Genomic DNA, 24,544 nt, shown 5'->3' on the forward strand with positions numbered 1-24,544 from the left:
TTCCCAAATAGCCCGTAGTGTGTAAATGTTGACCAGAACCCCCTTCTACCCCGCTTAAAGAAATCACAACTAAGTAAATGTGAAGGACAGATAAAACAGATTTTATTATCAATCTTCTTCTTTGTCTTTGGGCTGTTCATCTGCATCATCTGCATCTGTTCATCTGAATCATCTGCCTCCATCTAACCCTATCCTCTGCATCCTCTCCTCTCACACTAATTAACTTCATGTCCTCTCTCACTGCATCCATAAATCTCCTCTTTGGTCTTCCTCTAGACCTCCTGCCTGGCAGTTCCAACCTCAGCATCCTTCTACCGATATATTCACCATCTCTCCTCTGAACATGTCCAAACCACCTCAATCTGGCCTCTCTGACTTTATCTCCAAAACATCTAACATGGGTTGTCCCTCTGATAAACGAGTTAAAAGAGTTAGATTTTATTATCAATGATTAGCCAAAAGCTGGCTCGGGCTACGGGCAGGTGATTGTCAGTAGTGTGTTGTATGCACACTGTTGTATGTTTCCTATTGAATTTATTATTTTTGAAATTTAATTTCTACTAGAGGTTACTCGTAGCGCCGCCCATATCTTACCATTAGCTGAACTACGCTAGCCACCCAAACACCGGCCTCCCCAACACCGGCCGCTTGCTACATCGACCGCCCCAACACAGACTGCCACAAACACTGGCCACCGGAGGTAGATAAATGGAGAGATACCATGCTACTATTACAATACCTTTTTATTCTACCTCTTTTAATCTACTACTATTCATCTATATTTTTATCCCCACATCCAAGGATAGCAGCACTAACAACTAAGCCACTGTGCTGCCCTAATTTTGTTATACTATTGTAATAATGCTCATAATACGACTTACCATATTTTTAAATTATCCATAACATATGCTTTACTGCTGTACTGTACTGTATGTATATCGTTGTACAGCTGTTTAAAAAATGCTGTAAAGTAAGAATAAAATAAATAAAAAATAAATCAATTAACAAAATGGAAAGTTGACACCATGAAGTTTTGAATCAACATATTTTTTCCTTAAAATGATAATTTTTTTTAGTTTAAACTTTTGTTTCGTGATTTATGTTCTATTCTGAATAAAATATTGGAAGTTGGCACCTCCACATCATTGCATTCAGTTTTTATACACGATTTTTATAGTGTCCCAACTTTTTTGGAATCTGGTTTGTAGATAGAATTGTCAAAGTCAGAAGGGAAAGATATAATGTGAAGAGAAGCAAATAAACACTGGCAACATGAGTGGAATAATAAACCAAAGTCGAGAAATTTTCATTCAATACAGGACAAAGTTGGTGTGATAATGAGGGGTGTGGATCAGAAAGAGGAATAGTATGAAAAGAGTCATTCTTAGCAGACCAAGAATTGGGCATAGCAACCTTTATATCACTTTATTTATAGTAAACACCCAAAAGGACTGTGTGGCCATGAAGTAAGACTGTTAAGCATGTTATACTGTATGTCCATATCCATACTGTATGTATATATCCTGCATGAGTCTCGTGTAGGATATATATGCAGGAGAGGATAGATATGGTGGCACAGCTCTGCATTAACTTGTCATAAAATGTGATCTAATCTTAATCTAAGTCAGGGGTATTGACAATTATAATGTACCTAAAATAATAACACAAAAAAATTCTGATCTTTCATATCTTTATTGAACGTTCAAAATGGAAGAGGAAGTAAGTAAGTGAACCTAACAGCGCTGTTTTGTTCTTTGGTGTATTACCCATTCTGTTGTGGATTTGTTCTGGTGTTTTGGGTCATTGTCCTATTGCATCACACATCTTCTACAGAGTTTCAGTTGATGAAGAGACATTCTCACATTATTTTGATAAGTTTGGGAATTAATTTTCCATTCTATGACTGCATGCTGGCCAGTTATATACTGTATATAATATATATCCATACATCCTTCCAATTATAAATATATATAGATGGGCACTGGTGGCTCAGTGGTAGGTGTTTCGCCTGCCATGCGGAAGGCCCGGGTTTGATTCCCAGCCAGTACCCCAAGCCCGGATAAAATGGGAGGGTTGTGTCAGGAAGGGCATTCGGCGTAAAACCTGTGCCAAGTTGTAGTGTGGACTGGGTATTCCGCTGTGGCGACCTCTTGCCGGGAGCAGCCGAAAGACCAACAACAATATATATATATACACTACTGTTCAAAAGTTTTAAAACACTTGCAAATTTATTTGTTTTTGTTTAGTGATTTATTTTCTACATTCTACAACAATACTGGGGATTTTAAAATGATAAAATAACACATATGGGATTAGGTAATTACGTAACAACAAGAAAAATAACAGTTAGTTGTTATTTTAAGACACAGAGGTCAGCCTTTCTGTAATAGTTCTTGCAAGAACAGTATTGTCAAGTGCATTTGCAAAATTCGTCAAGCACCGTAATGAAACCCAGGAGGGCGAGACCAAAACCTACCTTTGCTGAGAAGTTCATTTAGAGTTATCAGACTGAAAAATGACCAATTAACAGCACCTCAGATTAGAGGCGTTATGAAGTCTTTACAGAGCAGAAGTAGCAGAAACATCTCACCATTAACTGTTCAAAGGAGATTAATGCATTTTTGGACGCTTTCAGCATTCCTTTACAATGTAGAAAGGAATAAAAATGAGGAACCATCATGGAGTTAGAAAATGTTCTAAAACTTTTGAACGGTAGTATATTTACTATATATATATATATATATATATATATATATATATATATATATACTGTGTATATATATATGTATTGTCTATACTGTTTAGGATTTGCGAGGATTAGGCAGTATACTGAGTCACATATCTGCTCTATCACGTCTCTCACTTTCAGGACTCCTTGTTCTTCTCTATGCTGAAGAATGGTATTAATTAATAACATTGGCTGTATGTTTGGGGTGACTCTAATCCTAAAAATCCTGTGACGTTGTGCAAGTGTAAGTGTATGTGTAAGAATTGATGTTGGTTTAAAGCCAAAGGGTAGTCACTTTGCATTTTGTAAATGGATTAACGTTAATAATTAAAATTTACATCATTGAAAGCGTTTTTTTGCACAGTACTGTACATTTCACTTTATACCATATTACACTTATAATGCATACTATACTTTACTATCTTTTACTATTGTAATTAATACATTCTATAAATACAGAAAATGGACTGATCGCCAATGTCTAACTTTTTCTCTCTTTTTTATGTTTTTGTTCTAGTTTTCCAAATGATGGTCAAATGTTAGAACTTAAAGATCTATAGTACTATTTTACTTTTTTCCCCCAGTATGTCAAGGAGTTAAAATAAACTATATTATTTATTATTCACTATATATTATATCATACACCTATATTATAATTACAGCTTGTCATTGACCACACACTGATAACAACAGAAATAAAAAATGACCTTTTAAACCTGTTTGTTCTGCATTGTGGCAAGAATATCTGCCCCTAATGGTAGCAACCCTAAAATTATTACTAAAAAAAATAAACATCTATGTTTTTGCCCATTAATAATTAAAAAAAGAAGATTTACACTAGGCACTAAAATCAGACTACAGGACCATGTTTTGGGGTGATACTACTGAGGAGGGACACAATAACTGGATCGATTGCAAATTCATTTGTATATGAATTTGTGTATGAAATGTTCAAGGACAAAGAACCTCAAAGTGAGGGCACTGTGTTCTAACCTGGAGCACAGAAAATTCTACAATAATGGAGACTTTGACAAAAACAGGCATTTCAACCATGTAAAATAATTTCTGCACAATAAATTATATTGTTATATAGGGACGTCTGTGCAAATATTAAACCAGAAAACTAAGTTAAATCCATGTTTGACAAACATTATTTTCCACATATGAAACATAAGCCTTAGATGTAAGTATGTTCCACTAACGAAGTAATTTAACCAATGTAAGCCTAACAATGATACACACTTCTGCTTTTAAACATCACAGGTGAACTGTTGAGGGTCTATGTAACTGGAAACAAAACTTTGTCCTACACATGGATCATATAATTGAGAATTTGATTGATGAATTCAAGTATTAAAGTATCTGTTCTTTTTTTCCCTTTTTCACCATAACTATGACATCATAGTGGTGAGGTCATAGTGCTTGGGCCATAATAATAATAATCCTTAGAAAAACAGTAGGGCCCTTCACACATTATGACATAATAGGCCTGATGTCATTATGCTTAAGCCCTAACAAGAGTGCCCTTCACACACTATGACGTCATAGGGATGCTGTCATAGCGCTTGGGCCCTAATAAATAACTACTGCATTTTAATATACATAAAATATTAATAAACGTATCCTTTCTGGACTTTCACTTTATATAAGTGGTATGTTCAAAGTCAGATATTGCCCATAAATCACTTTGAACAGACATAAACCTGCATAAGTGTGTTTTTGGTAACTACGGGGCTGCGCGTAAATGACGTCATGACGCGGCGGTGCATTGTGGGATTGCGGAGGAGTGGGGCGGTGAATGGTGCAACACAACTTCAGAAATGGTGAGTAAACCCTAGCGAGATCAGAGTGTTTAATTAAAACAAATTCTAGGGTTTATTCAGGTCGTTCCTCGAGTTTGAACTGTTAATGGACTCTTAAACAGAAAATAAAATGAAATTCTCGTCGTTTTATACGGCATAAAGATACGGCGTTTGTTGCTTTCAAAATGGCCGAATCTCAAATGTCCAGTCAGTCCCTACGCTTGTTTGCTTAAAATGGCGTATGAGAGGATGTCTAGGTGGGTAACGTAGTGCACTCGATATTCCTGAAGCGGTGATTTGGGACGGAGCCGCACCGAGTTAGCTGAAGGCTATAGGCTCGTGAGCTCGCTGTGTGTTGTGTGGTGTTTATAGAAACGTGATTCGGCATTAACCGCACACGTTCTGTGGAGAAAAAATAATTAACTTTCTTCACATTTATTTATTTATTCATTTTCGTCAGTAAACTTGTTTATTTTTGTCGTGTTTTCTGATCATTGTTCCAGCGCACAGGGCCGCTTTAGCATAAAGCTAACGCGAGGGGGAGGGGGGGTTACCTCAGGCGCACCCCCCCCCCCCCAAAGGGAGTTATAAAGGGCTAATTCTGTGTAAAGTCCTTAAAAGGAGATTAAAACTTTAACAGAAAGACAAAAGTATAAACATAAAAATATACAAAATCAAATAGTAGAGTCACGTTAATGTTTGAAGTATATATATTGTATGTCTATATATGAAACAGAAAGTAAGTTTGTATTGGGTGAGTGTTGTTTGTACAGGAGTGCACTAGGCAGCGTCATCATCAGTCTGTATGTCAAACTGTGAGGTAATAATACATCTGATAAAACATCAGAGCGGCATGATTAACGTCAGCGAGTTGATCTCGCAGTCAGTGGAGTGGAGCCGCGGTCACACGCCAATATATACAGCGGTACCTCGGCATACGAATGTAATCCGTTCCGGAGGCGAGTTCTCAGTGTGAAATTTCGTATTGTGAAACGCGTTGCCCCAAAGGAAATAATGAAAATGCAGATAATCCGTTCCAGCCACCTGAAAATATTACCATTATTATATATCCAATTTTTGCATATAAAAAACAATCAACGCCTTTAGAAAAGACATGTAAATGAAGTAAAATATGAACTAAATCGACATTAAACCTCACTTAATCTTAATTTATGGCTCCTCTCATTAATATTTAGCCTGTACTCATTAATATTAATCATGCTCTTATTAATAATTCACCGTAGAAATAACTCAGGAACTGTGCTCTGGAGATCACCAGAAACAGTCTAGAGCTGGATGCGTATTTAAGTTATTATTAACCTCTAGAATGGTTCCTCAGTGCGGGTCCTGAGTTTGAGGGTGATAAACAAGGATGAAAATCTTTCCGCGACGATTATTACTCAGGATTATTACCTGCGCCTCCTGAGGCGAGTGAAGTGCTCAGAATGAGCGTCAGGAGTTCAGCAGCTCGTACTAGAGTTTTTGGATTACTCAGCTGTTTACAAACTCTGTGATGATGTCTAGAGCTCAGAAGTTTATGCTGTGATCTTCACACAATTGTTTTTATCTCCTTGCTGCTGTACAATGTCACTACTTCAGGCTGTGTTTACACACCTCCGGACTGTCTCTTAAAGCCCTTCACTACACTCTGAGTTTATCCAGGTCACTAAGCTGCTGTTGATTTTGGTTAAAATGATTGGTGGTTCTTTATCCTCACCATTTTATGTTTTGTGCATTTTCTCTCTTCAGGACGTGTTTTTAATGATCCGGCGTCATAAGACGACCATCTTCACTGATGCCAAGGAGTCCACGACAGTTCACGAGCTGAAACGCATCGTTGAGGGAATCCTGAAGAGACCGCCCGAGGACCAGAGACTTTACAAGGTCCGGGTCGTTTACATTTACGCCATTAGCAACCGGGGTTCAAACCAAAAACGTGCACACGCTCAGGGTGTAACTACTACTACTACTGCTGATGACGTTCACTATGATCTAGTATCATTATGCACTCAATAATATTTACCCTGCGCTCATTAGCAATCACTGTTGACTCATTAATATTAATAGTACTGTGTGTATATTGACGGACTCATTAAGATAATCATCCTCTCTTTAATATTCACTAGTTATGGTGAGGTGACGCCTTATGTAGGTGTCGGGGCTTCTTCAGGAAAAAGTTTTAACAAAAGGTTTATTTTATGAAGCCTGATTTAAGGACTCATTGTACTGCCCTCTAGTGGAAAAATCTGTGCAGCAACTAGATCGTAACATCGCAAGCAGCACCGTAATGTTGCATTCATTATTGACAGTCGTGTGTGTGTGTGAAAATCCACTGTTTAAGGAAATGTTTATGCTCTTAATTACCATCTCATGAAATTAACTGGAGGTCTAGAAGAAAAACTGAAATGTGAAGATAGAGGTCCTTTTTCTTTCTTTTTTAAATTATGAACATGAATACAACTAACAAGCCACTGGAATATTTGAACTGAATTGATAAATTCAACGGTCAGTGGTAAGGATTTAATACACAAATAAATGATTAAAACATGCAATAAAGAAAATTAATAAAGACGGGAAAGAAAATGAATATTCACCACACTCCTTAATATTCATGAGACTCCAATATTCACCCCATACTCATTAACTCTAACTAGGCTCTTATTAATATTCACCACATACTAATTAACATAATCACCTTTTTATTAGTATTTAGGTCTGTTAAAAAAATTAAAATGCACTCATTAATGTTTCTTATATGTTAAGTATAATGCACGCTGCTCTCAGTAATGTCTGTGCGGTTTGAGACGCAGCCCTCTGTGAGAACGTGACTTGATTAATAACTAATAAATCCAAGTGTGTTAACCTTGACTACGTTGTGTTATCTCTGTGTGTGTGTGTTACAGGATGATCAGCTGCTAGACGACGGTAAAACACTGGGAGATTGTGGCTTCACTAATCAGACAGCCAGACCTCAGGCTCCCGCTACAGTTGGACTCGCCTTCCGGATCAGCGGTACGATGTCACAAGCCGTCACATGAAAGCGAATGTTCATACAATACTGAAGCAAAAGTGTTTTAAAAATTGAATCAAAGGAGCATTAATCTAAGTGTCCCTTTCTGTGTGTGTGCATGTGCAGCCGATGCGTTCGAGCCGCTCCAAGTGGATCCGTTCTCGAATCCTCCAGAGCTTCCTGACGTGATGAAGCCTCAGGATTCGGGCAGCACGACCAACGAGCAGTCGGTGCAGTAAACACACACACCAACAACACACCGCCGCAGGAGGAGGAGAAGAGATCTGCCCCTCCGTTACCAGGAGGTTCCACCCGGACTGAACACTCAGAAGGGGTTAGGGGTTTCAGAAACCAAAAACAGGACACAGCTGACACCCCCGTTCCCAACACACACACACACCCACACACACACACACAGAAACATCATCACCTAGCTTATTAAATCCCCTATTAACTCTGGACTGATACTCATTTCCCCTTTGCTGTGTCTGACACACACACACACACACACACACACATATTCTCACCCCTTCTTTAAAACTGAACACGGCTTGTTTTTTGCAGTATAAAGACTTTTGTGTTGTTAGTGTTCATTAAAACAAAGAAAGCAGCTCTTGTGTTTTGCAGTGAGAGAGAGATTGTGATGTTCGAGAGAGACGCATGCGGGAAGTACGGCGCATTTTTTTCACTCGAGCCTGCATCCATAGTGCATTATGTAATTTATCTTTACTTTTTTTTTTTTCTTTTTTTATTATTATGAATTAAGCAACCCTTTTGGGCACTGATAATAAAGGTTTGAATTTTATTCTGGTGTGTTGTGTTTCTTTAATGTAAATGGTGCCTTTGCTCATGAAGAAAGCATGTGGACTCTCTGAAACACCATGGTATTAACTACACAGTGTCTCGCTGCTCAGGTAGGCGTGTCGCCAGGTGATGTCTGAAGTATATCCCTAACCCTGCAATGACATCATATCCAAATATACGTCATACTTCAATATGTAGTTGGTCACTCTTCTTGGAAGAGCATCCACAAGATGTTGGAGAGTTTCTGTGGGAATTCGTGCCCATTCATTCTGCAGAGCCTTTATGAGGTCAGGCACTGATGTTGGACGATAAGGCCTGGCTCACAATCTCTGTTCCAGTTCATCCCAAAGGTGCTCGAGAGGGTTGAGGTCAGGGCTCTGTGTATGGGCCAGTAGTCTTTACATTGTGCAATGGGGCGGAGTCATGTGGGAAAAGAAATTGGCCTTCCCCAAACTGTAGACACAAAGTTAATAAAAAGCATTGTCCCAGATGTCTTGGTGTGATAAAGCATTAAGATTCCCTTTCAATTTTTTTTCCTTCATCTGATTGATTAAAACACCTGAATTTAATAATTAAAAGGATTGGACAAGTACTTTTGTCCATATATTGGAGCATTTTCTCCCTGAAGTTGATGATTACATTGAGGACCTCGGCTGATGCACTCAATAGCTCAGGACTGGTATTTTCTACAGTTTTGTATTGAGTCTCCAATAACGAACTGGACTCCATATGAACTTTTCCACATCTTCTGTTATACTGAACGTCCAGCCTCCTAACACACAGTATGAGTGCAGATCAATCCCTGCTATCTGTTTTCACCCAGATGAGGATGGGTTCCCTGTTGAGTCTGGTTCCTTTCAAGGTTTCTTCCTATTACCATCTCAGGGAGTTTTTCCCTCAGTACCGTCACCCTTGGCCTCATTCTGATTTTGTATTGAAAATCCGTGGAATGGTTCGAAGTCTACAGTCCACAAACAGACACCATGAAATTAAACTCTTCTGCAAAGAAGAGTGGGCAAATAAAGTAAAGTCTGGATGTGTAACGCTTTGTGTGCCAACACAAGGATATAAACGATATTAAATTTAATTAATAATGTGGTCAAATACTATCTGCCGAAGATTTTATCAGGAACTATGGGATCAGTACATAAATATTTAATTTTCTTGGGGAAAACCTTCTTTGCGTTCCTTAAAAATTGGCGATGTTAATTTATTAGACAAAACTCTGATAATTGACTAATTAATCTGGTCTTTAAACCAAAAAATTTATGAGACTTTAAATCTTGTATTGTAAGAGAAAATATTGGGATTCTTACAGGAAAAAAAAATCCCTTTATTTATTAGGTCCATATTTATTAGAAGCCACTGAAATATAGTAGCAGCTAAACACTACACACCTGAGTATTTTAAATTGGATGTGGGTTCCTGTATATTTTGTTCTACTTTCGATCATTTCTTTTTTTGTCACGAGTCTTTTTGGTCTGATGAACACGGCTGGTTCTCACTAAACAGAGATCATATACATTATTTTATTTATGTCAATGTTTTTGGACAATCTTCATTCTAGTATTTCAGACGGTAATCTCGTAACAATTCTGGGTAAATACTGTAGCTGTAAGTGCCAAAATTCCCTCCTTCATCTTGTTTATATGTTATACTTTGTGAAATACTTCCAGTCCTTAAAATTGATGGATGAGACCAATAGAATGTCTGGGAAATTATACACACACACATTTCTAAATCCCTGCTTTAAAAATGTCTGCTTTGGTGTTTTAAGACTTATTCCTGATGTATACTTTCTTTAGTTTTATTGGTTTCTCGCTGTGTTGTGTTTCTGTTCGATCTTGTGCAAAATTAAGAATAAAAGAATTCATTGCACGTTTCCTCTCATCTCTCTCTCTTACACACACACACACTACACCATGACCAGCCCTGGCATGTTTATTTAACATCCACAGCAGAGCTACAGCCATAAAACATGACTTTTTCTTGTCTGCAGTTCAGGCGGTGACCGAGTCACTTTTTCTGCCCCAAATAAGGGCCTGGAATGTGCGCCATGACGTCCCTGGACAGAGGGCGGGGCCTGGGTTAATTAAACCACGCCTACTTTGTTTCCCGAGGCGACGCTTCAATCTGCTCGTGCGCAGAATCCATGGATGAAGCTTCCTCACGAGGGAATGTAGAAACCGGAAGTGGTCGGGATGGTTTTTGTTTGTTTTAGATTTATTTCCATTCAGTTAGAATCATGAACTTACAGATACAGTCTAATGTTTCTAACGGTTTATATTTACACGTTTATAATTATTTTATTAAAATATTTAATCCCTATATAAGCGTGTTTCCCGACTAGTTTAGTGTACGTGTAGGTGTTTAAGAGATATTAGAACACAGCCGCCTTCTGGGAAGAAAAAAAAGGGGGCGGGAGGGGGAAACCGGGAGACCACGCCCATTTTTTTTTGGGTCCACAGCAGCACAGCCGCGCGCGCGCGCCGTCCAGGAATAACGGTCCGAGCCTTGCGGGAGTCGCGCGCGCGAGCCGTTAGAAATAACGCGCAAGTTGGCGAAGCGCGGGAAATCCCTGCGCGTTCACGCGATCCTCCCGTCTCGTTCTCTCTCCGACGCCTTATTCTGTCTCTGAAGAGTGAGGATGGACGATCTGGGTAAGTCGTGCTTCTGTTTTTTTTTTAAATTATGATTATTTATTTAATTAATTAATTTTGCGCAGTCTGTTTGCCATCCATGATGAGGATGAGGGGAAGAAGAAAGAGGAGGAGGAGGGTGAAGTAAAGAAAGAAAGAAAGAGAGACAGAAAGAAAGACAAACCGATAATGAGATGTTTAGGAATCCCGGGTCGTGTCTCATTTCTCACACTCGTTTCTGAGACTGGTTTAGACGCGGTGCGCGCCCCCATCCTGCCAAGGCGCGCTCACGTCTGCCCTGGGACACCCAAGTAAACTTGATTTGACTGCAGTGACATGCATGCTGTGTGTAGTGCACTAGATGGGATGTGCATTCCTTTCCTAAATGGCTGACCATGATGGACGTGTCCCAAACCACCCTTTATTAAAATTATTATTATTATTATTATTATCATCATCATCAGGATCCTTTGGGCCTGTCCCAAACTACACAGCTTATTCACTACATAGCACACTAGGGTCTGTTATATATACACTATGTAGTGAACTGGTCGTAGTAGTGGACATATGCTTAGACAAGAATGATCTGTCTCATCATCATCATCATTATTATTATTATTATTATTATTATTATTATCATCAGGTTACTGTGGGCCTGTCTCAAACAACACAGCTTATTCACTACATAGCACACTAGGGTCTGTTGTATAAACACCACGCAGTTTACAGGTTTCCAAGTTAAATTCCAAGTGCACTATGTAGGGGGTGAATCAGGCAAGAGATTCGGTTTCGTACTCACTTGTGTAAATGGTATACTCCCCACATAGTGCCCTAAATCTACACTAAGTCATTCTTCTTCTCCTATTATTATTTGGATATGCACAGCGCACTTATACCCTACGCAGTGCGTTATATGCCCTACTTTCTATGTTAGTGCACATTTCATTCCCTACATTGTGCATAACCTACAATAACGAAGCTTGAAGACTCAATAAGGAGTGATTTGGGACACAGCCCATGTATGTGGTAATTACAGCTGGAGTATGTGTGTGTGTGTGTGTGTGTGTTTGTGTGTGTGTGTGTGTGTTTGGGGGTAGGGAAGGAACGCCACATCGCCCTTCTGAGGCAACGAACATGGCCACACACACACACACCTTCACACACCCTCTCACACACACACACACTCACACACAAACTTAATGCAGAGGTCATGGTTTCACAGCCACATAGCGATGAGGTCATTTCAGAAACATATTATTGTGTGTGTCTGTGTGTGTGTGTGTGTGTGTGTGTGTGTGTGTGTGTGTGTATAAAATGCTTACTAAGCACGGTGAGTCCTGAACCACAAACATCTGGATTAGATTGGGACTGAATCTGCTTTCTTTACTCCATGTATGTGTGTGTGTGTGTGTGTGTGTGTGTGTGTGTGATGCCAGTAGAGTTTGCAGCTCTAAATATGGTCAAGTCCTACAGACAGGAATTTTAGCTCCTTATATGAACACATAAGCGTGTGGTGTTTGTGTGTGAGTGTGTGTGTGTGTGTGTGTGAGTGTGTGTGTGAGTGTGAGTGTGTGTGTGAATCATCACACGGCTTGATGCCAAACACGCTGGAGTTAAACAGTGATCGTTGCCGTCTGCTGATGTTACACAACCTGAGAAAGCATCCAAACTGCAGCACCGGCTCCCTGCTCCCTATCTAGTGCACTGGGAACACTGGGAACACTGGGAAAACATGTCATGATTGTCCATCTGTGGACGTGTCCCAATCCAATCCAGACTCCACAAAATATTCCCAGCATATTGCAAATAAAGGCGACACCCACTGTGGTCCATTGTGGGCGTGTCCCAATCCAGACATCCTGTTCACATTAGCACTATCATCAATCCTTTGTGGGCGTGTTCCAAACCAAACACAGACACAGACACACACACACACACACACACACACACACACACACACACACACACACACTATATCCACTATAATGGGGCACATGAGGCAGTTAGATTTTATCAGGATTTTTGTCCTGTTCAGGAATGGAATGGCGTTGATTCGTTTGGGAGTCGACTCTGAACCAAATGATCTGACTCAGTGAATCCTCCTCAGTGTGGCACTGAACTAAAAGTTGTTTAGGAAGCGTTTCTGCGCTATCAGGCGTCCGGCACTCTTTTCCTTTTGCCTGCTGCTGCTTTTAGTTTGATTCTCTTCCTGTGTTTGTGTGTGTGTGTGTGTGTGTGTGTGTGTGTGTGTCGTAGGAGAGCCAGACTCGTCTAACTACCCTCTCAGCCCCCGTATTGTCGTGTTTGGTATGTAACTGTCAACCTGTCAGTCTTTCATATGTGTACATGGAGGCCTTTAATAGCACTGCATGTCCTCAGCACTTCCATTTCCCGTTCATTTCTTCCCTTCTCCCAGAATGCTTTGCTTCTCTGATATCATCATTTCATGCATCAGAATAAACCAGTGGCAACTTGTCTGTAGGGGCAGATGGGGCAAAAACTTAAGGGAGCCCCATGCTCGCTCAGTGCAGGATGGGTAATTTAATTCCGATTGGTTTAATTGAAAAACATTCCACGTTTTCCAAGAACGAATACAGATGATTGGGATTCAGTACAATTGGCCTGAAAAACAGGGATTACGGAGTTGTGAAGATGAGGAGATGACGTCCAACACGTTCTTCCTGAAAAGAAACAATACTAATAATAATAATAATGATAATAATAATAATAAATTATAATTGCTAGCAGTATTTCTAAACACACACTTCTCTTTCTTTACTATCATCAACACTGTAAGAGTATTTATGGCTTTTGTGTTCAGTAGTCTCAATGTCGGTCATTCTCACCGGAAAGCACCAGCTGAAATCGTTCTTCTCCTTTTCACTGGACTGTATTTATCTCACTCTTTATTTTTCAAACTATTATAATTTATAATGATTTCTGCTTTTTTTTTTAAACCTTGTGTCATCACATTTGATGTTCTTCTCAATTTTTTTACTTTCACATGCTATTCTATTCTATTTCAGTGTAATTAAATAATTTCTGATTTCTTGAGTGTTGCATCTCAAAAAGATAGGATAGAATATTATGGGGAAAGTGTTTTTTTGTCATTTATTTTAAAACGTAAGCATGTTTGTTTGTTAGTCAACATGTTGCTGTTGGTCTTTCGTCCGTTCCCGTCGAGCGCTCACAACAGCAGACCTTGCGGACTGGCACTGCTTACATTGGTTGGGGTTTGGGCATTGGGTGGGAACTGAACTCAGGCCTTCCTCATTACAGCTCATGAAAATCAAAAATCCAGTTTTTTAAAGTGTTAGATAATTTCAGTTGAATTACTATTTATACAGTATAAATATTGTGTATCTCTCGGTCAGAAGGTCATTGCTGAACGTGCTGGCTGTTCACAGAGTGCTGTATATTCATGGAAAGTAGGCCAGAAGGGAAAAGTGTGCACAAGCACCAGAAATGACTGCAACCTTAAAAACATTGTTAAGTAAAGTTGATTCAGAACCTTGGTTCTCAGTGGTCTAAAGTCCTTGTCATCTGCTGGTGTTGGTCCACTGTGTTTTATCAGGTCTTAAGTCAAAGCAGTTGTCTACCAGGAAGTTTTAGACCACTTTATGCTTCTAATTTCCCTCCCAAGTAAAATGTAGCACCTGCCCACACTTCCAAAACTACCACTAACTGGTTTGCTGACCATGATTTTACTGTGCTTAATTGGCTATTGTCAAGGGGAAGATGAGAAATACCCGACGCAACAATACTGATGAGCTGAAGGCTGCTATCAAAGCAACCTTCGACCAAACATACTTTTCAGAGGTTGAACATTTCTGTACTGTATATCTTTTTAATTGATCTTAGGAAATATTCTAATATTTTGAGATACAGAATGTTTGATTAGCATGAGCTATTAGCTGTAATCAAAAAAAGGCCTAATATATTTAATTTGATGTTTAATGTTACATTCAATTAATAAGAAAATCCACTATATGCAGTATAATTCTTTAGATGCACTATACTGTATACATAAAGTCATCTTCAGAAGTTAGTACCCTCTTTTTTAATTATGTGTAGAAAAAAAAAGATTTGATCGTAGCAGGCCTTAGTATTAGGCAATAACAACCTCAGACGAATGACAACATATAACTTTTTTCAACTTACAATTTTTTATTTAACAAAAATTAAGCCCAAAACTTGGGCAATGCTAAGTAACCTCCATGATGCAGTAGCTTGTAGATCCACCTTTAGCATCAATAATTTGAAGTACTGATTTCCTGTGTGACTATGTGACTTTTCCGTTTCTTACTTTGGTCTATTCTTCTTTATAACATTGCTTCAGTTTGTTGAGGTTTTTGGGCATTCGCTTTTGCACAGCTCTCTTAAGGTCTCGTCTCAGCATTTCAGTTGGGTTGAGGTCTGGACTTTGACTCGGCCATTTAAAAACTTTAATTCTTTTATTTTTCAGCCATTCTGATGTAGATTTAGTGGTGTGTTTTAGATCATTGCCGTTGCATGACCAAAGTTCACCCAAGCTTTAGCTGTCAGACAGATGGCCTCACATTTACCTTTAGACTAGTCTGGTATTTAGACTAGTTCATGGTTGACTCATTGACTGTAAGGTGCCCAGATCCTGTGGTTGCAAAACTAAGCCCAAATCATCAAACGTCCATCGCCGTGCTTGACAGTGAGTGTGAAGTGTTTCTGCTGAAATGCAGAACTACAGTGAAATGAACCTCGGTCGTTCTTCCGTGTTCTGTTTAGACAGAAGAGGCTTTCTCCTGGGAATCCTTTCAAACAAACCTTACTTGTTCAGTCTTCTTCTAATTGTGCTGTCATGGACTTTAACATTTAAACATTCTCAGTGATGCCTGTAGGGTCTGAGATGTAGCTTTTGAGTTTTTTGTATTTCTCTGACCAGGGTCTAACTTTGGGCTGAATGTTCTGGGATGTCCTGTCCTGGTAAGACTGGCAACTGTCTTGAATACTTTTCAGTGTTAATTGCTAAACTCCAAGGGAGGGAATGTGGGGCCAGGGGTAGCTTAGTGGTTAAGGCATTGGACTATGGTTCGGAAGATCCCAGGTTCAAAGACCACAACCACCAAGTTTCCACTGTTGGGCCCTTGAGCAAGGCCCTTAACCCTCAACTGCTCAGATGTATAATGAGATAAAAATGTAAGTCGCTCTGGATAAGAGCGTCTGCCAAATGACTAAATGTAAATGTAGTGCGGAGTTGGTGTGATTAGAGCTAAGAGGTATGTGGGTGCTGGGCTGTTTTTAAATTTGTATGCAAGCATCACGGATATAATGCTGGCAGCTACAGGAAGCCAGTGCAGGGAGCGGAGAAATGGGGTGGTGTGGGAGAACTTTGGAAGGTTGAAAACGAGACGTGCAGCTGCATTCTGGATCAGCTGCAGGGAACGAATGGTGGACAGAGGCAGACCTGCCAGGAGTGAGTTGCAATAGTTCAGTCATGAAATAACAAGGGACTGAACAAGAACAGAAGAAGACCTGGTACTGAGCCTTGTGGGACACCGGTCGAGAGTCTGCATGGAACAGATGTGGTTAAATAAATAATGGCACGGTGAAAAAAAGTTATATGTTGTTTGTCTGAGGTTGTATTTGTCCAATACTGAGATCCGCTATGATCAAAGGATTTTTATTATGGTTTTACACAAAAACATAGAAATACAACAGGGAGCACTAAATTTTACACATGATATATATATAAGTATATATAGAAATCTTTCTCTCTCTCTGTGTAGATGCTCTCCTGGCTGATCTGGAAAGCTCAGCTTCTCCTCTTGCTCGGTGTCCCGTCCTATTGACATCTGACCCTCCAGTGACCTCTGAGCCCTCACCAACATGCAACCAAGACTCTGGTCAGAGCCGTCCTCCTCCACCTGCATACACACCTCAGCAGGTGGGAAGTGAAAACACACACCCATACACACTTCTGACATTTCGATATTATTAAAATCTACGTACAACATATTATTTTTTCCTGTTTTCTTTTTTCATTTCACAATTTAAGTAGATTCTTTTACATTTGTCCTTTAGACAGTTTCGGCTGCCATGAAGTCCAACGGCTCTCAGAACCCAGACAAGCTTTACAGGTACATCAGCACCCAAAGCGTCTGTGAGTCAGGGAACGAAATAAAGGCAGGTTCATTTCACATGGTGAGGCATGTTTAATTTGTGTTTACATGATTTTCCTTCACGTGTCATCACTCAGCACTGTGTGTAAGCCTCGTTCTCCGCGCGCTGCTGACCCTCCTCCTCCTCCTGCATTCTCGTCGTCATCGGTGCTGGGTGGAGGCCTGAGTGAACTCGACCACCTGCTGCAGGAGCTTAACGCCACCCAGTTCAACATCACAGGTGAGTCCAGGGTTTTGGTTTATTAAAAAACAGCATAACTTTTTATATTTTTGTAGTTAGTTTTAACATTTACTCCATGATTTAGGTAAAGGTAAAAGCTTTTCACACAATTTGTCCATAAAACTGTCCGATATTATATTTTTTTCCCATCGTGTATGTGTCTGATTCTGTGTCTCCTAGATGAGATCCTGGCTCAGTTCCCGACGACTAAGAAGGAGGACAAGGACAAGGACAAATCAGGAAAGTCGGCTCCCTCCACTGGGTGTGTTCTCTTTTAAACGTCTTTGGATTTTACTGTAAGAAAACGCCCTCTATGTCATGCAGGGAGTTTAAACGTCATCCATCTCAGATCGAAAAATGTAGCCAACTCAAAAGCATGTGTGTTCATACATCGGCCATCTTGTTCATGAAGTCACACATGGAAAGGCAACCAATATACAATATATATACAGGTATTTTTTAAGTACTAGGGTGCCTAGTACTTCAGGTACATCCTCCATTATCGCGGTTTGCGAGTGTTCCGCAAGACAAGCAAAGATTTTTAATAAATTTTAACTTGGAAAACGAACAAGTCTTGGTTTACGAGTACCGAGTATTATGTATCACGCATGCGCTTCTCGTCACGTGATCACAACTGAGCCAACGTTTTTTTCTCTCTCTTGTGCTGCGGAATTGTGGGTAATCGTCACCTGCTGGGATCAACATCCATGGACGCGTGTACTGTTTACTATAACACTGACCACGTGTGTGTGTAAAACATGTTTTATTTTGTGTCTGTATGCGTGTGTGTACAGCGCGCGTGTAAAGCAAAAGCAAGTCTCATTAGAGAGGTTAAAGATCCATTTTCTCTCTCTGCTTAAGGCTCAGCCTGCTATTTGTGTCTGTGCGCGCGCATCATTTGACACCGTGCCCCACACACACACACACACACACACACACACACACACACACACACACACACACACACACACACACAGACCCCTTCTACTTCACCTTCACAGACACACATACACTCTTTCTCTCTGCTCTACACAGAAACACTGCTCTGTTGTGATTCTTTTTAAAGTTAAAGTGCAGGTTAATTTGTCTTATTTTTACTTTACAGCAGTGATTCTGTTAGTGTGTCGCTCAATCGAGTGTCATTAAAGAGATTTCTTGTTTATTTTTCCGATCAAACAGTGTTTCCGTTGTGTGCACACACACACACACACACAGTGTCTGCGCGCGCATATGGAAACACTTATCTGTTGGGGTTTTTTAAAACTTTTTTTTAAAAGGTAAAGTGCAGATTAATTTGTTTTATTTTTACTTTATATGTTGTGTTAATTATTTTTATGTATTTATTTTTTTGTGCTGTTAATTTGAGTTTCCATTATTTCTTATGGGAAAATTCGATTTGGTTTACGAATGTTTTGAAATTTGAGCCCACTTCCGGAATGATTTATACTCGTAATCCAAGGTTCCACTGTACTTATATGTTTGTATATGTGCGTGTGTTCTAAGGTCAGTGAAACCCTCTGCCACATCGGCCACACTGGAACTGGACAAACTAATGGCATCCCTGTCTGATTTCCGCGTGCAAAGTGTGGTGAGTATTCGCCAACGTTACTTTACGTAATAAGTAGTGTTAATTTCGCCAAGGAAAATAAATTCGTTGACATCCTTTTATTCTGTGCTTAGATTAGACGATGACGAGACGGATATCAGTAAACAGTGAAAGTGATGAATTCAGCATGTAATATTGTTGATGAAAAAAGACACGACTGAAATGTGGTTTAAGAAAAATAAAATCTAATAAAACATCTGACTTTAGCCTCTGAGTGGCGCAGTGGTAAAGCGCTCGCCCTATCATCCGGAGATCGCTGGATCGAACCCCGGGTGATGCTGTTTTCCTCTCACAGCCGGAGGCACAGAGAGAGCTGATTGGCCGAGCTCTCTCAGGGGGGAGGGATGAGAGGTACTTGCGCTCCCACATTAATCACGGCTCTACAGCCAATCAGGGGCGTCTGTGAGCTCGCGCATGCAGAAGGAGCGGCTAGCGCTTTTCTTCTGAGTGTGTTACTCCGCCCCTAATGGTGCGTGAGCGAGCAGTTCGAAAAAGATGCGGTCGGCTGACGTCACGCGGTTCGGAGGAAACACGTGATAGTCTTCGCCCTCCCGGCTGAATTGTAGTAGTAGCCTTAATGTGGGAACCCCCTTGTGACGGGAAGGAATTGGCCACGACTAAATTAGGGAAGAAAATTGGAACCCCCCCCCCCCAAAAAAAACAAAAAAAACATCTGACTTTATTTTTGTCAACATTTAATTTTCGTCACAGTCCGCCCGATACGGTGTTCGTTCGAAGCAACTTTCCTCTGGGATAAATAAAGTTCTTTAAATCTTGAATCTTGAATTATGGCACGAGCAGCTGTGTTTCCCGGGTCACGGCGCGCGGCCTATCAGGAGTAGTTTGCGTGCAGTGACAGGACGTTACAATCTCAGTTGTTTTTAACTCTTCGTCATCACAACAGTATTACTCGGGCCAAAGAGAAGAGACGATATTTGGGCCCATTTTCTCCATATTGGACCAGAGAAATAAAGCCGATGTGTCGTAATATCGGAGGGGAAACAGTGGGGGCACACAATCGCCCCCCCAAAATACCACAAACCTGAAGAGACCCATCAAGGCATCCCATAAAAGCCTCTTTGGGACATTATGCTTTGTTATATGTGATCTATTTTATTTTATTTTATAGCTAAACCGTTGCCAAACACATTAAGCTAATAGGGTAGCAAATGACTGTGACCCATAGGAGCTACAACAGTCCAAGTGTGTAAATTCAAAAAGTTTCATAAGACTGTATTGTCCATAATGCTCCTAATGTTTTGTAGTTAAAAAAGAGTATTAAACATGCAGCAGCATGATGTTAAAAATAAATATAATTAGCTAAAAATGTCAGATGAAAATATACATTTTAAAATTTTAAGATAATTATTTTGTAAAAAAAAAAAGGATTTTGGCTAGAATAGATTGTACTATAGGGTTAATTAATAATGATCTTATTGCTAAACTGTTATGTTTTTATTGACTAAAACTAGACTAAAATGCCCAGACATGTAGTCGACTAAAACTTGACTGAACAAAAATAGGATAAGATTGACTAAATATGATTAAAAACTTAGTCCTATGTTAAAAACTTAAAGACTAAAATAAAAAAATAGCTGACAAAATTAACACTAAAAATTTCGTTAGCATCACTTTGATTCCAACTGCACAAACATCACAATGTATTAGCAAATAAAATTGTACTGTATGTTATCTTATAACTCCGCCCATACTCTATATTATTTCTAGCCGCCGGCTCAGGCCAATCCTGCACCTTTACAGCAGTCGGTGTCTCCGCCCCCGGCGTCCTCCGGCGGATCACTGGACAGCATGCTGGGCCTCCTCCAATCAGATCTGAGCAGGCAGGGAGTGTCCACTTCCTCTAAGGGAAACTGCTCCGCCTGCCAAAAACCGATTGTTGGACAGGTGAGGTTACGCTAACGCTAATGCTAAAATGATTCGTGGTGGGACTGCGTTATAAAATAGCGTGCAACCTTGTTCTTTCCACACTCCAAACTATAATATCAATCAAGAGAGAGTTTATTTAATCACAACATCCTGTGCTGTAGGTGGTGACGGCGCTGGGGCGGGTGTGGCACCCAGAACACTTCGTGTGCTCCGAGTGTGAATGTGAACTTGGGAACCGTAACTTCTTTGAGAAGGACGGACGTCCGTACTGCGAGCCTGATTACTTCAGTCTGTACTCGCCTCACTGCGCGCACTGCAATAAACCCATCCTCAATGTGAGCGTCTCATTCCTATTTTCTCTTGAACATCAAAGAAAGCGCTACACGTACTCATCGGCTTTGTTTTGTCTGTAGAAAATGGTCACGGCGCTCGATAAGAACTGGCACCCCGAGTGCTTCTGCTGTGTGAAGTGCAGCCGGACGTTCGGAGATGAAGGTTTGTATGAGACACTCTGATTGGCTGAAAGCAGAAACATTAGCGTTTACAGCCCACCGCTGATACCGCCACCCGTTTCTGTCCCCTCCCCTGTCAGGGTTTCATGACCGTGAGGGACAGCAGTACTGCAAGCAGTGTTTTCTGGCGCTGTTCGCGTCGCGGTGTGAAGGCTGCACTCAGCCCATCGTGGAGAATTACATCTCCGCCCTCAACGCCCTCTGGCACCCGCAGTGCTTCGTCTGCAGGGTAAGCTGACTCATGCTCATTATTCATAACCGTACCCCTTGGTTTTTTTTTTTTTACACATCTTAATCCTTCTTATACAAACTGTATGATCTATGAAAAAATTATATATTCTAATATAAAAAAAAATGTAAATTGTTTCATTCAAGAAATTCTGTTTTCAGAAACAGATCTAATTTGTAGCAAATTCTTATATTTTCCATATTAAAAAAGTTCTTTTGTAGCAGGAGCTTTGTAAAAAAAGTAATTTTATTATTATTGATAAATTGTAAATTTTTATTTTTGTAGTGGAATATATTTCCTTGTTTTTTCCATTTCCCAAGGTACAAATGTATATTTGTCACATTTGCTGTCATTGTCCAGGGCAAAAATTTTCTTTTCTAATGCAGTTCAAGAGGGAAAAGGCTGTTTTCTCACTTTAAATGCTATAAATGTATTTTGTAGTGTATACTTTAATTTTAATGTTATACCTGTAATTATCCTTGCTGATAATTGTTTTAAATTGGAAAAAATATATACTTTTATTTAATAGATTTATTCATATTAAATTGGAAAAAGATACTTCATTGTGAATTCAAAAGCTTACGCTCGTGTATGAGGTCCTGCATGTTCACATCTTTATTGTTTTTCTTAACTCAGGAGTGTTTCTGCCCGTTTGTGAACGGAAGCTTCTTCGAGCACGAGGGCCAGCCGCTGTGCGAGGCCCACTATCACCAGTCTCGCGGCAGCGTGTGTCAGGCGTGCCAGCAGCCCATCGTAGGACGCTGCATCACCGCCATGGGTGCTAAGTTCCACCCGCAGCACCTAGTGTGTCAGTTCTGCCTTAAACCTCTGAGCAAAGGCTGCTTCAAGGAGCAGGACAACAAGCCCTACTGCCACCCGTGTTTCCTCAAGCTCTTCGGCTGAATTCAGATCGGGGGGGGGGGGGGGGGGGGTTGTCGGGGGTTGTCCAGTACATTCACAGTAGGGTGCTTTACAGGATTGATATTGCTATCTTGCATCTTTTTTCTTTATTTAAAAATAAATAATGTGCAAAAGAAGACAAAAATGCAATTTTATAACTAAGTCGAGTGAAAAAGAAAAAGACTTTTTGTAAAATTAGGAAGTGTGCCAAAAACACACTTGTGTAAATCAGGTGACGGTGTTAGCTATGTTTACATGCACACAATAGCCCAATGTTTCTCAACCGCTGGGAGCACATGGACGTTTGTTTAGCAGTTTATGATAAAAGTAATTAGATTGGGATTTTTGTCAAAAAAAACTATTTTAGAAACAAATGACCAACACTTTTGAGTAAAATGTTGATATTTCCAACACGTTGGTCCCATTTTCATTGCCATTGTGCAGTTGTATTAATATCAGGAACTATTTATTTCCATTTTATCACACCATAAAATTGGACTATTGATGTACATGTAAATGTAACTATAAACGCTGAAAGACTGTAGGATTAAACACCCACACACACACACACACACACACACACACACACAGAGCTATTATTTAATACCGTGAACATTCCTAACATGTAGCATGGCCTAAGCATGTAAGCATGTGCCGATGTTACATTTTCGCCTCAGGCTAACTGTAGTAACCTTTATTATATACAGTATTTACAATCATTATTTAAAGAACTAACTGGACCTGAAAGCTATCTGTGTAACATTTCTGACGTTTGTCTATCTGAAATCGGTCATTACTTTCAAACACAACACTGTGACTTTGTAAGCTAACGTTAGCTAGCTGTCAGTGTAAGCTGCAGGAGTGTAACAGGAAACATTTCATCTTACAAATTACGTTAGATTTTTAAATAAATTTAGCTTTTACAAAGAGAAGGTTTACATTTTATCAGCGGTTATCGGCACATGCCTACATGACAGCCACGTGAACAGCCAAAGCTTTCATTATAATTATTATTTTCTTTTTTACATATTAAATAGATGGATGAAGTAAACACCATGTCGGTTGCAGACAATCACCAGCTGGCTTATTTAGCTTTATAGAAAAAAAATATTCTTATTTGCATACATGATTTCCAAAGATCCCTTTTTAACCAACTGTTTGGATTAAATATAAACTTCATTTTGTTTCCTTTAAACAATCTGAGGAATGACTTCAGTTTAATATATTTGCTTTATGCGGCTTATAGTCACTGCTATTGCATATGTGGTTTTAGATTTTCTTATTTTAAGTCTGTCATTTTTTAAACACAAGATGAAATATGATATACTGCCAAAGATTTATTTTAAAAGATGTTTACACATTGTTGTTATGCATTCTTCATATAATGAATGATAAGCTGGATTTTTTTGGAATGTGTGTACATTTCTCAGCTGTTCTTGCCACATAATGCAAAAGAAAAATAAACACTTTTCTTTGTACTGGATGAGTCTGTGTAATACTTTTATAGCTTAATAAATGTAAAAAAAACCTTCCAAATTCACTCTGTTCCCAGTTTAACTGTTTGTGCATAAGCTCAGCTCTGTGCTTATCGTGAAAATAGTGAAATATGTACAGTGAATAAGACATAGTGTTAGACTAAGTGTTGCTTTTGCAAGGCTTAGTCTAACACTGCTCAAAAATAAAAATGCATACTCTAATATGATCTCCAGGATGTTTCTTCCTTAAAGATGATGGGTCACCCTTTCAGGTTTTAATAACGTGTTACAATTCTTAACCCAATGTTAGTAGTTTCAGCAATCTCCTTAGTTGTTTTCTTTGTTTGATGCATGACAATAATTTGACTCTTTTAAAATGGAGTAACATTGTATATACCTTTGCTTCTATGGAAGCCTTGTCTGTGCGTCTTGACAGGGAGGCTTCAAACTGTGGACTTTTATGTCAGGTACTACTGATTTATCATCTATACTGTTTCATCCTGAGGATGATTTAGGGGATGAGGCAGGGTACACCCTGGACGGGGCGCCAATCCATTACAGGACACACACACATTTG

General features: G+C 39.6%; 2 protein-coding genes across 3 annotated transcripts; both read left to right on the forward strand.

Moving 5' to 3' along the window:
• The first annotated feature begins 4,466 nt into the window (after positions 1-4,466).
• Positions 4,467-8,345, forward strand: LOC128540814 (elongin-B-like). The gene is made up of 4 exons (XM_053510797.1): positions 4,467-4,551; positions 6,280-6,414; positions 7,434-7,542; positions 7,667-8,345. Exons 1-4 carry the CDS (start codon positions 4,549-4,551, stop codon positions 7,777-7,779), a joined length of 360 nt encoding a protein of 119 aa, XP_053366772.1. The 5' UTR covers positions 4,467-4,548; the 3' UTR covers positions 7,780-8,345.
• Positions 8,346-10,769: 2,424 nt separating this feature from the next.
• LOC128540804 (transforming growth factor beta-1-induced transcript 1 protein-like) lies at positions 10,770-23,970 on the forward strand. 2 transcript variants are annotated; one of them, XM_053510784.1, is made up of 12 exons: positions 10,770-11,004; positions 13,240-13,290; positions 16,746-16,903; positions 17,041-17,096; positions 17,216-17,358; positions 17,539-17,620; positions 18,862-18,946; positions 20,693-20,869; positions 21,013-21,186; positions 21,265-21,346; positions 21,444-21,592; positions 22,229-23,970. In XM_053510784.1, exons 1-12 carry the CDS (start codon positions 10,992-10,994, stop codon positions 22,493-22,495), a joined length of 1,437 nt encoding a protein of 478 aa, XP_053366759.1. In that variant the 5' UTR covers positions 10,770-10,991; the 3' UTR covers positions 22,496-23,970. The 2 variants fall into 2 exon arrangements, with proteins under 2 accessions (XP_053366759.1, XP_053366760.1); XM_053510785.1 differs by lacking the exon at positions 13,240-13,290 and having other exon boundaries at positions 10,777-11,004.
• The last annotated feature ends 574 nt before the right edge of the window (positions 23,971-24,544 follow it).

The sequence above is a fragment of the Clarias gariepinus genome, chromosome 14, assembly GCF_024256425.1.
Source record: "Clarias gariepinus isolate MV-2021 ecotype Netherlands chromosome 14, CGAR_prim_01v2, whole genome shotgun sequence".
Lineage (NCBI taxonomy): Eukaryota > Metazoa > Chordata > Actinopteri > Siluriformes > Clariidae > Clarias > Clarias gariepinus.